Genomic DNA, 15,560 nt, shown 5'->3' with positions numbered 1-15,560 from the left:
TTCCGCTGTTATTTTACGAAATCGGTCAGAGGTGTTACATTTAGTGGTATCAGCCTTTTATTGTAACGACCCATTACAGGCCCAGTGGACCGCCCATACGGCCCACTGCCCCGATCGACCCAAGGCTATCCCGATCTTGGGCTCTGCTCTATGGGCCTTGGCCCATCTATGGAACTCTTCTCTCACGGGCTTTCCATAGGCGTCGTACGGGTTACTCATAGAACTCCTCCAGCCCATGAACTGGAGTCTGTGCCTTCCCAGGATCGAACCTAAGACCACATGGATATATAGATACTTAGCACAATCCTGGTACCAATAGCTCAATTGGTACCAGGATTGTGCTAAGTACCTATATATTCATGTGGTCTTAGGTTCGATCCTGGGAAGGCACAGACTCCAGTTCATGGGCTGGAGGAGTTCTATGAGTAACCCGTACGACGCCTATGGAAAGCCCGTGAGGGAAGAGTTCCATAGATGGGCCAAGGCCCATAGAGCAGAGCCCAAGATCGGGATAGCCTTGGGTCGATCGGGGTAGTGGGCCGTATGAGCAGTCCACTGGGCCTGTAATGGGTCGTTACAGATAAGGACCGCGTTGATCCGTCTCACATATAAAGATCCGTTAGACCGTCTCAAATGAGACATATTCTTAATTAAAATTTAAAATTCATTATCATGTGGATTTACCCAAAAAAAAAACTATTGAATTTTTTTTATTATGGATCTGAAATATATAACGTCAAATTTATTCATTCAAATACATAAATTTGATGAAGAGAACATATGAGAATTCCATCAACTCTGCCCATATTGAGAGTTGGAGTTTAGTTATCTTAGTTTTAACTGATGAGTATTTTTCCCGCCAATTTTAATTTTTTTCGATTTTGTGAGTAAAATATCTCAAATTCATTTGAATCTTCGATTCTAAAAATATTAACTTCTTATTAACCAAAATTAAAAATTTTATATCTTAGAAATTCTAATTTGAGTGTTATTTGATATCAAAATGTAAAAAAGAGCGAATGAAATGCATTGAAAATAAAGATTTTTGAAAGAAATATGGAATGATTCAGAAAGATGCATCAACTCAATAACTAAATATCGGTGTGGTTGAGAGATAACACATGCCAAAAAATTTCGTGTCACCTTTACGATATCAAAAGATGACATTCATTGAATAAAAATAATAACATTTATCTTCACATACAAGGTCCATTTAAGAAAATATGGAACTCTCTCATCACCTTAATAAATAACATTTCGTTAATCCTCATTGTCAAGTAATTGGATAAAACTTAATAAAAATAATTATTTATCTATTTCTACTTATAAAAAGGATGATTGGGATTTGCATTATGAAATTTCATTATTGCCCAAATTTTGTTCTTTAGTGTAAAAGTGATGGGTATTTTGAGAAGTTACATAAAAAAAGAGAAGGGGAAGTAAAATTATTTGGATGTAATTGTGCTATCAAATGTCATTAATCAACCTAAATGCATTGTATGGAGAATCAATAATGCGAAGAAAATTATATATATAAAGCATTTCTACCATCTTTTTTCTTTTATAAATTACTGCTGAATCTTCTAAGCGGATATATAATTCTCATTTTTACTTATTATGAGCATTATTGGTGATAATTTTCGGTCTTGAAAAATTAAGAGGCATAAAAACTCCTGTGATTACGATAATATAAAATTAAGATACTAATTAAGAAAAACAAAATAATTTAATTAAAAAATACAATTTTTTTTAGTATGAATTGATCATATTAAAATACATAATTAGTTTTATGTAAATAATTATAATAAATGTGGCCATGGAAAGAACTTTCGCACTATCACAACAAAAATAACTAATTGCGTAATTTTTTTAGCTATATTTGGACTTCAATAAAGACGTGTTTGATAATATATTGTAAATTTGTGACTGATTTTTAAAAGTTGGGTCCCAAAATATTTATTGACATTCAAATTTTCAAATTCAATTTCAGCCACAGATTGTTGTGTTGTTTCTGATTGTGTAAATGAGTGATAAACTGGGAACGTAAATAGCAAGAAAATTCATAAGGTAAGAGTAGCTTTTCCATAAATGATAAACTTCATGTCTTGTCAAATGTGTCCTTAAAATGGTACTCATCCAAGAATAGTAGTTCAGTCAAGGCACATGATTGTCAGTCTAGGATCACATAATTCATGAACATTACTCTGTTCTTCGACGAAACCATGCAAGATTTAGAGGAGTTTAGTCCATAGTAACATCAGAATTCATTTCCACAGGCATATCTTGAGAACTTATGCTTTGCTGAGCAGAGGAAAATGGAGTGGTAAGCTCTCCATGCGATGCGCTTGCACAATTCTGATCAGTTCCACAACCCCATTGTTCTGTATGCCTCATGGTTGGTACACTCATCTTATCCTTTCCGTTAATTTGGTATCGACATTTAGAATCAGAGATCTAATATGTAAGGAAACAAAAAGTTTGTGGAATATAACTAACATGGCTATGCAACTATGAACATGATTACCAAAATTCATATGAGTAGCAAACTTTCAGAAAAACGCTGACTTTAAGACAATAAGAAGTGATTCCGACAAGTTTTTCCGTTACCACAGTAGTGATTCCGACAATAACTTTTTTTTTTCATGAAGCTGTATTTACTGCATAAAGAACTCGGCTACATATTGTTACATCCAACAAGGAGCTGAAATGTATTTTGAGATTATACATACTTGAAAATTACGAACCATTTATCACAAGTTTGAGAAAAAAAGCTATTTCACAGACTATATGTCATTATTAAATAATGATCTGATACATGCATATATAATCATATATCCGAAAATAACAATAATAAGTATATTTTGATAAAGTTGGTTTGATTGACAGAAAGGAAGTTAGAACCACCTAAAGGTCTCTAGGTTTGAAATGCATGTTACAATTTAACTTCGTCGATGTCTTGAAGAATTATTCAAATCAAGCATAGAAACTGATAAAGAGGACATCGGACAAAATAAAAGTAAACAAAAGATTTTAGAAGAACCTGCAAATAGCCAAGAATATCAGGCAGGGTTAACAGTTTCCCTTCTTCCAGCTTTGCTGCAATCCATTCATGCATTTTCACCTTAGAAATGATATGAAGATAATATTAGGCAACCATTTAAAGAATTTTTCAAAAACATTCACATACTCATGGCCAAGTTCTATGATATTATGCCAATCCCCGACGCTATTAAGAATTTTTCCGATGAAGAAGAGCGAAAGATCAACAAGTCAATGTACTAGGCCTGATGCAAAGGCTTGAACTCAGTAATCACTACAAAAGATTTTCATCAATTTGTAGATATATCTTTATGTTTCAATCTTATGCCTCAGGGAATCAACAAACATAAATCAAAACACTTTCAAACTGAGGAATTCCGACGCTCTAGATTACAGGAATCTCAATTATCTATGATCCTTACTGTAGGATCTGCACCAGTACAATATCCATGTTTAACCATTTTTCTTCAACGGCAAAACGGTATTTCGATCATAGATAGAGGATACCTTCAAAATCATTCAATCTCGATGGAATTATGCAAGAAAGTACATAGGTATCTCCGGTGAACAAACAATCTTAAGATGGATGAAAGACACCTCTGGAATTGTTTGATCTTAACAGAAATTGTACAAGAGAGTATACAGAAATATCTGGTCACAACCTCCAACAGAAAATTTGAACTACTTTTCGTGATTGGTGCAACACTACTGCTTTTGTATTTATAATTTCACTTTCTTTGAACCGCATATTAACGTTTTGAAAAAGCCGTAGCTTGTCGTGTTCGGAAAGTGACACTTGTAGTTAGTCATCTTCGCAAAATATTCACTTTAGCTTCTTGATAAGTTCTGCTGTCTTGATTGGTTTTTTAAAACGTTTAAGTAAATGCAAATCATTTAAAATCCAAACTTAATACAGGCGACAAAATAAAAAGCCGCCAAAAACAGAGATTTCATAACCGTCATCGAGCCCATAAGGTAAGTTAGACTAAGAAATAACAACCGCCTTTTCCAGTTTACCCGGATCACATGGTTTTAATAGCACAAACTTCTTAGCTAAAACAAGATACTGGTATAAATTCTACGTGGTTGTCAAAAAACAAACTCTGATAAGATAAAATATCTACACATAAATGTAATGTCAGCTTCAATCAATAGCTGAAACATGACTAAAACATCAATGACCAATTCAATTTCCTATAAAAAATCATATGATCACTCACAAATTCAGACATGCATTGAAAAAACATTATCTCGAATTGGATGTGAAGCATGCAAATACAGAAAATGAAGCCTTACATAAAAACCATAAAAGGAACTTCAAAATTTTCAAATAAGTGGCATGCATGTACCCATTTCTACAATCCAACAACCAACAAAAAAAACCGAGAAAAGCAAAAACTAGGAGTCTCAATATAAAAAACCCTTCAAGAATCTCAGATCACAATAAAAATCAATCAAGCTCAGGAAAAAAAATCATGATTAGAAACAAATCAAGAAAAATGATGGGGGGAAACCAAAATCTCACGCCACATCAAAACAATCAGCAAAATCAATTATTTTCTCATCTGTTCACATAGAATCAAAACTGAAATTCTGAAAAATTCAATCAGAATATTAACAAACATAAATTCCGTGAAAAGGGTCAATCTCTTACATAGGAATAGTGCTGTCCAGCCTCAAAAGCCTGCTTTTGGTTAGCAGAAGCCTGTGCATATAATTGGCAAAGATGGTTAGCAACATTCTGGAAAGTAGAGAATAAAACCCTTTCATTCTCATCCACAACAGTGATTTCCATCTTTCTCTTGGATGCCATGAAATTCTTGCCCTCTCTCGATTTTTTTTTTCAATTTCCCAATATAAATTGCTTCTCCTTCTCCGATCCCACACTCAGGGTTTGCTTTTAAACTTGAATTGTATAGAAAAAGGCAGAGTAAAGAAAACCAACCTGGAATCTTTAGCACAAACGTAATCAGATGCAGATTAAAGGAACCCGCTGCTTTAATTACAGCCCAGCCAAGTGAGGAAGCAAACACACATACTCTAACAGCCCCGGTCTCACTCTCTCTCTCCATGTATATATATATAAATACAATTCTACGTATTATCAAATCTTAATTGCAAAGCTGAAATGGGTTTTAGAGACGAAGATGAGTTCTCTATTCCACTATTTGTAAATTAGCAATGACTGTATATCAGTGCAATGGCTGCATGCACACGCAAAATCTTGAGGAAATTTAAAATATGTAGTAATTTCTATTTGTTTGAGTGCATGTTTGATATATTGTTAATTTGCAAAACAAATATAAAAAGAAAAAAATGTATATATTCTACTGTATTTATATATAAAACTATCCTGAAATTTTTTATTACCATAAATTGTTTTAGAATCTCCACCAATAGTTTCGGGTGATTGTCCTCCACCGGCAAGCTTATTTATTGGCGATTTTGGTCGACGAGGAACGCATTCTTGGCAGTAATGTGTTTTTATTTTTGTGATTTAAGCTTATTTATGTGTATATTTAAGCTTCATTTTGTATATTCTGAAGGAGCACAGCGGAATAAAATTTTGAAGTAGCAATTCAAGTGATGCAATACACTTGATTATATTTTTGGATTAAAAAATATGAAGATTACATAAGTAATTTATAGACCTAGTCTCACATTTTTCAAGACTTATTTATTCCACACATTAACTAGCTATTTAAACTTCCTGGATGGCTTTCAAAGTACTAGTAAATATTCAAGAAAACGACTCTAGAAATTACAAATTATTTTAACACTCCCCTTAATTTGTAATTTTCAATTGCTGCTTGAACTTCTCGAATTTCTCCACGGTAACTGCTTTGTTTAGGAAATCTGCAACTTGATCATCTGTGTTAATGAACTCCATTTGAATATGCTCTTTGCTTACCAATTCTCGAACAAAGTGATGTCGAAGTTCAATATGCTTTGAACGAGCATGAAACACTGGATTCTTTGTCATTGCCACAGCTGACATGTTATCACAATAAATTTTTGTTGGCTGACTTTCAACTTGCTGCAAGTCACCAAGAATTCTCCTTAACCAAGTTCCTTCACATGCTGCTTCTGTTGTTGCAATATATTCAGCTTCAGCTGAAGATAGAGCAACTGTCTTTTGCTTCTTTGAGCTCCAAGCAATCACTTTTGAGCCAAGACAGAATATGTATCCAGAAGTGCTCTTCCTGTCATCTTGACATCCTGCCCAGTCGGTCTCAGTAAACCCAACCAATTTGTTGTCTTGATCTTTGACATAATGCAATCCCAGCTTCTTTGTTCCTTGCAAATACCTCAGGATTCTTTTAGCTACAGTGAAATGAACTTTGGAAGGATCATGCACAAATCTTGAAACAATACCAACTGCAAATGAAATATCAGGTCTCGTATGAATAACATAAATAAGTGATCCAACCAAACTTCGATAGATTTTTGGATCCACTTTTCCAGACCCGTCATTGAGCTGCAACTTCTCACTCGGAGTCATTGGAGTGCTAACATGTTTGCAATTTGCCATGCGGAATTTTTTGAGCAAATCCTCTACGTACTTTTCTTGTGAAAGAAAAATTTCTCCATTAACTTGTCTTATTTGAATACCAAGGAAATACTTCATCATTCCAAGATCAGTCATTTCGAAATATGCCATCATTTTCTCCTTGAACTCCTTCAAAAAAATCGTATTATTTCCAAAGTAAATCAAATCATCAACATACCACCATGAAATCATTCCATCCTTTTTCACATATAGAGCTGGTTCATTCTTGCTTCTTTCAAAACCATTCTTGAGAAAATACCCATCAATTTTGCAATTCCAATCTCTAGGGGCTTGCTTCAAACCATACAAGGCCTTTCGTAGTCTGTAAACCTTATCTTCTTTTCCTTCAATCATGAAACCCTGTGGCTGGATAACATAAACTTCCTCTTCAAGTTCCCCATTCAAAAAAGCTGATTTAACATCTAACTGAAACACATTGAGCTCTAATTGAGCTGCAATTGCAAGAGCTGATCTTATTGTCTCCATTCGAACCACAGGAGCAAAAGTTTCATTGAAATCCACTCCAGGCTGTTGAGCATAACCCTTGGCTACGAGACGAGCCTTGTGCTTTCTTATTGACCCATCTTCACCATATTTGGGCTTGTAAATCCACTTTAAACCAATCACATCTTTTCCTTTAGGCAAATCCACTAAATCCCACGTTCTATTTTTCTCAGTGACAATTGCCCTATGAAGACTCGCTTTCGCTACGGCAACTGCAATATCTTCTTTCATTGCTTGAATCCAAACATCATTATGTTTTCCTTCATCATAGAACTGCGGTTCACTAGAGAATAACGCAAGATTGCAAGAAGCATAAATTTTCTACAAGGATCGTACCTTCCTTACTGGAGAATCTGGATCCGAGATTTCAGAATCTAACTCCACCGTAGTAGGTTTTGGACTTTGCTGAGAAGTGCTTGGATGTGACTAACGATTGTGAAAAAATGGTGGTTCTACGAAATCGTGAATTGGTGGACTTTGACAAACATCTTCATTCCATTGCCATGCAGCCATCTCATCAAACACAACATCTCTTGACACAACAAGCTAATTCTTTATTGGATTCCACAATCGATAACCTTTTGATTCATCACTATAACCAATGAAAATCATTTTTTCACCTTTCTTATCAAACTTATCTTTGCTAGGGGACTGATTTAATGCATAAGAAATGCACCCAAAAATTTTCAAGTGATCGACTTGTGGTTTTCTCTTACTCCATGCCTCAATTGGTGTTTTATTCAAAACCGCCTTCGTAGGTGAACGATTAAGAATATACACTGCTGTATTAACAGCTTCTGCCCAGAATTTTTTTGGCAAACCTTTTTGTTCAAGCATGCTTCGAGCCATTTCAGCAATTGTTCGATTTTTCCTTTCTGCGACGCCGTTCTGCTGTGGAGTGTATTTCACTGTGAGCTGCCTTTGAATTCCATTCTCCTTACAGTGATTCATGAATGCATTGTATATAAATTCTCCACCACGATCTGTCCTTAGAGTCTTTATTAAATAACCACTCTTACGTTCAACAAGAGCCTTAAACTGAAGGAAAATTGAGAATGCCTCTGATTTTTCACACAAGAAATATATCCACATCATCCGAGTAAAATCATCGACAAACAATAAGAAATACCTCTTGTTGCTTACTGAACTAGTCCGAGTAGGACCAAAAATATCGGCTGTACCAATTCTAATGGAGCTTTTGCACACCATGCAGATTTGGGAAATGGAAACCTGTGCAATTTCCCATATATACACCCTTCACAGATTTTATTGTCTTTCTCAACACTCGGAATTCCAACAACCATATTTTTTGACTTTAGCAAATGTAGTCCCTTATAACTCAAGTGTCCATATCTCAAATGCCACAAATAAGAATCATGACATGTTTCATGCTTAAGTGCAAAACTCTTATCAAAAGGCATGATGAGACGAAAAACTTTGTTGCTAGCCATGTCAATCTTAGCAACAGTCAAATTTTGTTTCTTATCAATAATCATGCATGCATCGTCACCAAAATGAACCAAATAACCCTTTTGAATAAGTTGACCAACACTTAGCAGATTCTGAGCTAGATTTGGCACATAAAGAACATCTGAGATGTGTTTTTTGTTACCTTGCTTGGAGTAAACCTCGATGGTGCGTTTCCCTTCCACCTTTTGTATCTTGCCATCTCCAAGCTATACCTCAGAAGAAAAATTTCTGTCAAGTTCCACAAAGCTGTCAAGCTTACTCGTCATGTGGTTACTACAACCACTGTCAATATACCAAACATTTTGATTTTCAGTTTCAGCGCTCATGCAAGTGTAGAACATGAGATCTTCTTTTTCTTCCTTTGAAATGTTGGCATGCTCTTTTCCTTGTTTCTTTTGATGTCAACAATCTCTTTGAGAATGATTACGAATCCGGCATCTTGTACACTTGAAACGACAATCTTTCGAATTGTGATTATCCTTCTTACATATGATGCAATAAGGACCATCATGATAATGTTTTCGCACCTCACTTCTTTGTTCATCTTTTCCTCGATCATTTCTCTCCCACTTTCCTTTGCCACTTGGATTTTTATTCTGCCATGAATTCTTTGAAGTTCCAAAATTATTTGGTTTCTTATCAGAAAATCCGACTTGGATTGAAATGCATGCTCCAAAGGTTGTTTTGATGACCGATTAATTCTTCCTTCATGTGCTTGAAGAGAGCTCATTAATTCAAACATAGACAAGTTGGAAAGATCTTTCGATTCTTCGATTGCTGCAACACAATGATCGAACTTTGGTGGTAAACTTCGCAAGATTTTCTCGACCACTCGTTTGTCTTGAATATTATCTCCAAGGCTTTGAATATTATTCACAATTTCTGCAACTCAAGAGAAAAAACTTATGATATTTTCTCTTTCCTTCATCAAGAGATTATCTAAATCTCTCCATAGAGATTGAAGCTTGGTAGACACAACTTTATCATTTCCATGAAATTCTTGTTGCAAGACTTCCCATGCTTCCTTTGTTTTTCTTTTGTTGAATATTCTAGGGTAGATAGATTTACTAACCCCTTGCTTTAAATACCGAAGTGCAGTAGCATCTTTCTTCTGATCTTGTTTGTATTTATTTTGTTGATCTTGACTCCAATCTGCACCATCTTCGGTAGGTGGTTCTGGATAATCATTTTCAATGATATCCCATAAATATTCGGAGATTAAGAAATCCATCATTTCGGTGCTCCAATAATCATAATGCTCTCCTTCAAATATGGGTACCTCTGTTGAAGATTATTTGAACATTGTGATCTGCAAATTTTCAGCCATTGCAATATGTATTGCTAGTGTAACAAATGAAAACAAAGTCGACTTAGTAATTTCTTCTTTGTGGGACCCGTGTAAGGAGGCAACCAATTGCAAGCAAATTGTTGGAATTTGCTTATGTGAGCACAAACAAGTAGTTTGAAGAAATAGGTAACTTCTGAAAAATTGTTGCCACTTATTACGGCAAAAGAAATACTAACAAGGCTTACTTTCAAAAGCTCTGATACCAAATTTGAAGGAGCACAGCGGAATAAAATTTTGAAGTAGCAATTCAAGTGATGCAATACACTTGATTATATTTTTGGATTAAAAAATATGAAGATTACATAAGCAATTTATAGACCCAGTCTCACATTTTTCAAGACTTATTTACTCCACACATTAACTAGCTATTTAAACTTCCTAGATGGCTTTCAAAGTACTAGTAAATATTCAAGAAAGTGACTCTAGAAATTACAAATTATTTTAACATATTCGAGGTCGCTTGAGCTTATTTTTTCAAGATTATCTGTTTTCTTGGGCCAATTTATTGTAATGCAAATATGATAAAAAAAATTCCTTTTAGAAGGTTGCACCCTAAACCCATTGATTTATTTCGAAAGTTTGGTTTTCAGGATTTGATAGTTGTTTGATTTTTGTCTGTGATGTTGATGTATATTTTTCCAAAACTTTTTTTCCAGATTTTAACTCAATATTAATGTTTGTGCAAGGGTCGGTTTATCTTTCACATTAGTTCTATTTATATATTACTCGATGTTTGTAATTTTCTTTTCATCAAACCTTACATATTGATTCGCACATATTATTTTACATTGAATGATTTTGCTTATTTAATTATATGATTTTGTGTTTAAAGTTGTATTGAACCAAAAAGATTAGTGAATGATAGGTGTTGTTTTTACGTGTTTTATTACATTAATTTTGTGTGTGTTTGCATTGTGTGTGCATGCATTTCATATATATTTTTTTCGTTTTAGAATTAACATATGCATATGATCGTGTCTAACTTGTACGTGATGAATTTGCAGGTGAAATGATCGGAGAACTGAAATCGGGACAGAAATATGCAAGCCACAAGAAATTGGCAGAAAAGCTGACGCCCGAGCGGTATAATCTTACCGCTCGAGCGCGAGGATGGATCTCTGGAAGTGCTGACAGAAGAGTTGGCGCCTGAGCTGTAGGATCTTACCGGTCGCCCTACCGCTCAAGCGCGAGTGGTGCCTGTGCCAAGTGAAGATTACAAAAGACTCGGCGCTCGGGCGGTAGAATCTTACCGCCCTAGCGGAACTAATTTTGGAAAAAATTCTTGAGGATGATTTCTTGCTTTTTGTGAGATGCTTACCAAGGGAGGCTGTACAAAAGACCTTAGGGCACAAAAATTCACATTATTCAGTAGCCACCAAGGTTTGGAAGAGAGAAAAGGCTTGGAGGAAGCTTGGAGTTGAAGATTTCATGATTTCGGGGCAACATTCTTCGCATTTTCGTCGCGTCTAGTATTTCAAGTTTATTTTCTCTTATTTAAATATTGTTTTGCTTAGTTTGATCATGAATTCAAATAGTTAATTTTCATTATTTGTTGGGATTTAAGGGGATCCTACCCCGAAATCGAGTTTAGTTGATTCATCTATCGACTTTTGATTTATTTTTGTTTGTGCTATTATTTTTATTGCGCTGTTGAAGCGTAGCTAACTTTAATAAAGATATCATATTGCGAGTGATTTCGAGAGAATAGCCCGTGATAGGAACGAGTTGCATAATCCGTGGATTTACAATTTACATAGAAATATGAAGTCGGCTACACGTTGATAGTCTTAGTGCAGTAGGTCGAAAGCTAGGAGATTTCATAGAACGACATGCAATTCACCTTTGATAAATAATTAAAGTGATTTAATTACTTCATTGAGTCGAATAGTTTGGCATAGCTCGAGATGACGTGTTCAATTGGATAGGAAATCTCGTCGAAAGAATATATCATTTGTCGAACAAATTAAGTAGATTAGCGAGGGATAGGTGAACCGAGATTCCCAACAAATTCATTTCTCATTGAACTTTAATCGATCATTTTAGCTTATTTACTTCATCATTTAATCCTTGAACCATTTCATTGAGTTTTTATTTAATCATTATAGTAGTAAACAATCATCCAAATTATCGTTGCTAAAGATTTTAATAACTGAGAATAACAACTGTGAAATATAGTCTCTAGAGGAACGATACTCGTACTCTCGTACACTATATTATTACTTGACATCGTGCACTTGCGATTATTTCGAGCTTGAATTTTATAAATTTTTACTAAGGATTTTACAGTGCAAGTTTTGCTCGATCAAGTTTTTTGCGTCGTTGCCGGGGACTGTTAATCCACAATTTTATTTTTAATTATTTACTTTAGAATTCTTTATTTTGTTTTGTTTGACACCTTCAATTTCTTTGCTTATATCTCTTTTGGTGCATGCAAAAGTCTTTTGAATCTAAACTTGAGGTATTCGATCCTGAGATTGAAAGAACCCTTCGCAGGCGAAGATAACAACAGGGGCTTAAAGACATGATGAACAGGTACGAGCGTGAAGAAGAGCATCATGAAGACCTACAGGTCGAGGAGCCAAGGCGTATACCCATGCTGGAGTACGCACAACCAAGCATAGTGCGACCAACCATTAGGGCAAACCAGTTTGAGATCAAGCCGGAAATTGTTCAGATGATTCAGAATACTGTCCAATTTGGGGGAACTGCGCCAAATGTCCCAAATACTCACATCGCAGACTTTCTTGAGATTTGCGATACTTTTAAATTCAATTGAGTTTCTGATGATGCTGTTAGATTGTGTTTGTTTCCTTTCTCTTTACATGAAAAAGCTAAAGCAAGGTTAAACTGCTTGCCTGTAGGTTCCATCACTGCTTGGGAGGACATGGCAAGAACATTTCTCATCAAATACTTCCTTCCCTCTAAGACCATGAAGTTGCGGGCATATATAACTACCTTCGCCCAATTCGAGCCAGATTCCTTATATGAGGCATGAGAGCGCTACAAAGATTTACTGCGGAGATGCCCACATCACGAACTGCCTCTTGGGTTAGTAATTCAAACTTTTTATTATGACTTGCTCACTGCCAATCGTACTATGATGCTGCCTATGGGAATTTGTTGAGAAAAACCGCTGAAGAAGGATATGAATTGTTATAGGAGATGGCTGCCAACAGTTATCATCCTCAATCTGAGAAGAACAATCAGAGAAGGAGTACATGAGTTCACCAGGTAAGTGATTTTTCTGCGGTGGCTGCTCAATTAGAGGCTTTGAGTAGGAAAATAGATAATATGAATGTTGGTTGTACGGCCATGAGAGTGCAAGAGATCTTCTGTGATGGTTGTGGAGGTGAGCACTTCACAAAGGATTTCCAGACAAGAAATACTAATTATGTGCAAATGAGGCACCAGTGAACCATGTGGGGACTCAAAACCGTCCTATGAATGATCCATATTCGAATACGTACAATCCTGGATGGAGACATCACCCAAATTTCTCATGGGGTAGTCAAAACAATCAGGGCCGCCCACAAGGAGTCCAACAATATGGGGAGCGACCGATGTATAGATCTGAGCCTCGAGAGGAGAAATCTAATTTAGAGTAGATGATGACTCAATTTATGTCTGCAACGGAAACTAGACTACAAAATCAAGATGCAGCTCTCAAAAGCTTGGAAACTCAGATAGGACAGCTGGTCAAGATAATTTCACGCAGAGATCCGGGCACCTTGCCAAGCAACACCGAGACTAATCCTAAAGAGCAAGTGAATGCCATTGAGTTAAGGAGTGGGAAAAATTTAGAGTCAGAGGAGGGCGCATAAAGCCACTCACAAGAGGAACTAGTCGAAACATCCAAGGGTAAGTCTTCTAACTCTACACCTGCACCCACTACACAATCTAAAATCTTTATTCCTCCGCCTTTTCCAGCAGCATTGAAAAAAGCTAAAATTGATGTGCAATTCGGTAAGTTCCTTGAAGTATTTAAGAAATTGCACATTAATATTCTTTTTGTTGATGCTTTGATGCAAACGCATAGTTATGCTAAATTTTTTTAAGGACATCTTAGCAAATAAGAGGAAGTTAAAAGACCATATGACGGTAAACTTAACTGCAAACTACTCTGAAATGGTGCAAAACAAGATCCCACCAAAACTAAAAGATCCAGGGAGTTTTTCTATTCCTTGCGTGATTGGTGATATTGTTTTTCATAAAACTTTGTGTGATCTTGGTGCAAGTCACTACAAGAAAAAAGACATACGACAACGGTGAAAAACCGTTGTCATATGTCCTGAAAAACCGTTGTTAAAATCCCTGTGGTTAAAGGGTTCACTCAAAGACAATAGTTTTTCACCGTTGTTGTAGCTACAATTTGCTACAGTTTTTCAACAGTCGCAAGGGAAAAAAACCTTCTGAAAAAAATAGCGACGGATTTATAAAAACCGTCGCTAATTAGCAACGGAAATCATGAAAAAACTGTCGCTAATTAGCGACGGTTTGTCATAAAGTCCGTCGCTAATTTTAGCGACGGGTTTTGCATGATTTTCGTCGCTAATATTTTCAGTAGAATAAAAAATTACTTTTAATAATCCGTCGCTAATTTTAGTGACGGTTTTTTCATGATTTCCGTCGCTAATATTTTCAGTAGAATAAAAAAAATTACTTTTAATAATTTAACAAATAAAAAAAATTTACAATTTGACTATGTTAACAATATTAATGAACTTAACTAACACTTAAAAATTTACTAAAAATTAAAGCAAATACCCTAAATCGAAACTAAAATTGTGTAAGAGAGAAAAATTTTAAGTGTTGTGAAGTGGTGTGGAGGAAAATGGGCCGAAAGTGCGGATACTTATAGATAATTTGCGACGATTTGTGCTTAAATTGTCGCTAATAGCAACGGTAATTGCAAAATCGTCTCAAATTTTAATTAGCGACGGTTTTGTCGCTAATTTAAAACATGCGACGGTTTTATTTAAAACTGTCGCTACATTTAGTAACGGTTTTATGCAAAATCGTCGCTATTTTTAAATTAGCGACGGATTTGCTGAAACCGTCGCTAATTTTATCGATGGTTTCAGCAAAAACCGTTGTCTTTTTCTTAAAAAACGCACATACGACAATGGTTTTCACAAAAACCGTTGTTAAAAAGTATACGACAACAGTTTTAGCAAAAACCATTGTCGTATGTGCGTTGTTATTTTGGTTTTTTCTTGTAGTGAGTGTTAACCTTATGTCTTTGTTTGTACGTAGGAAACTTGGATTGGGAGAGCCTAAGATAACAAGGATGTCTTTGCAGTTAGCACACAGATCTGTCAAATATCCACGAGGAGTCATAGATGATGTATTAGTGAAAGTGGGAAAGTTTATCTTTCCAACAGATTTTGTGGTGCTTTATATGGAAGATGATAGGGAGATGCCTTTGATTTTAGGAAGATCGTTCCTTGCAACTGGCAAGGCCGTGATTGATGTACAAGAAGGGAAGTTGAGATTGAGAGTGGGAGAGGAGAAAATCAATTTTAATGTTTTTAACTCTATTAAGCACACACTGCACACTAATGATTGTTTTATAGTTGATTCTTTAGATCCATTTGTGTGTCATTTTGTGCAGGATGCTATGAAGGACCCATCGGAAGCCAGTCTCACGAC

General features: G+C 35.5%; 1 protein-coding gene and 1 non-coding gene across 4 annotated transcripts; both read right to left on the bottom strand.

The window, feature by feature from the left end:
* Positions 1 to 2,069: 2,069 nt before the first annotated feature.
* LOC142529171 (uncharacterized) lies at positions 2,070 to 5,266 on the bottom strand. 3 transcript variants are annotated; one of them, XR_012815843.1, is made up of 4 exons: positions 4,985 to 5,266; positions 4,694 to 4,744; positions 3,041 to 3,121; positions 2,070 to 2,415 (listed from the first exon to the last, which is right to left on the bottom strand). XR_012815843.1 is itself a non-coding variant. In XM_075634620.1 (3 exons), exons 1-3 carry the CDS (start codon positions 4,850 to 4,852, stop codon positions 2,242 to 2,244), a joined length of 453 nt encoding a protein of 150 aa, XP_075490735.1. In that variant the 5' UTR covers positions 4,853 to 4,977; the 3' UTR covers positions 2,070 to 2,241. The 3 variants fall into 3 exon arrangements, 2 of the variants coding, with proteins under 2 accessions (XP_075490735.1, XP_075490737.1); XM_075634620.1 differs by lacking the exon at positions 4,985 to 5,266 and having other exon boundaries at positions 2,070 to 2,454; positions 4,694 to 4,977; XM_075634622.1 differs by lacking the exon at positions 4,985 to 5,266 and having other exon boundaries at positions 4,694 to 4,977.
* A 7,578-nt stretch (positions 5,267 to 12,844) lies between these two features.
* LOC142530261 (small nucleolar RNA R71) lies at positions 12,845 to 12,950 on the bottom strand. The gene has a single exon (XR_012816101.1). It is a non-coding gene; the product is annotated as a small nucleolar RNA R71 (small nucleolar RNA).
* Positions 12,951 to 15,560: the final 2,610 nt, after the last annotated feature.

This window comes from Primulina tabacum, chromosome 16 (genome assembly GCF_025594145.1).
Source record: "Primulina tabacum isolate GXHZ01 chromosome 16, ASM2559414v2, whole genome shotgun sequence".
In the NCBI taxonomy this organism is placed as follows: Eukaryota; Viridiplantae; Streptophyta; class Magnoliopsida; order Lamiales; family Gesneriaceae; genus Primulina; species Primulina tabacum.
The sequence above is the reverse complement of the archived record's forward strand: the minus strand, read 5'-3'. Positions and strand labels throughout refer to the sequence as shown.

What these genes read in the sequence shown, in the direction of transcription:
- LOC142529171 (XM_075634620.1), bottom strand. Translation starts at nt 4,852, where the DNA reads ATGGCATCCAAGAGAAAGATGGAAATCACTGTTGTGGATGAGAATGAA. An exon ending in CTGGACAGCACTATTCCTAT is followed by an intron (nt 3,122 to 4,693) that starts GTAAGAGATTGA and finishes ATCATTTCTAAG; the next exon opens with GTGAAAATGCATGAATGGAT. An exon ending in ATATTCTTGGCTATTTGCAG is followed by an intron (nt 2,455 to 3,040) that starts GTTCTTCTAAAA and finishes CTTACATATTAG; the next exon opens with ATCTCTGATTCTAAATGTCG.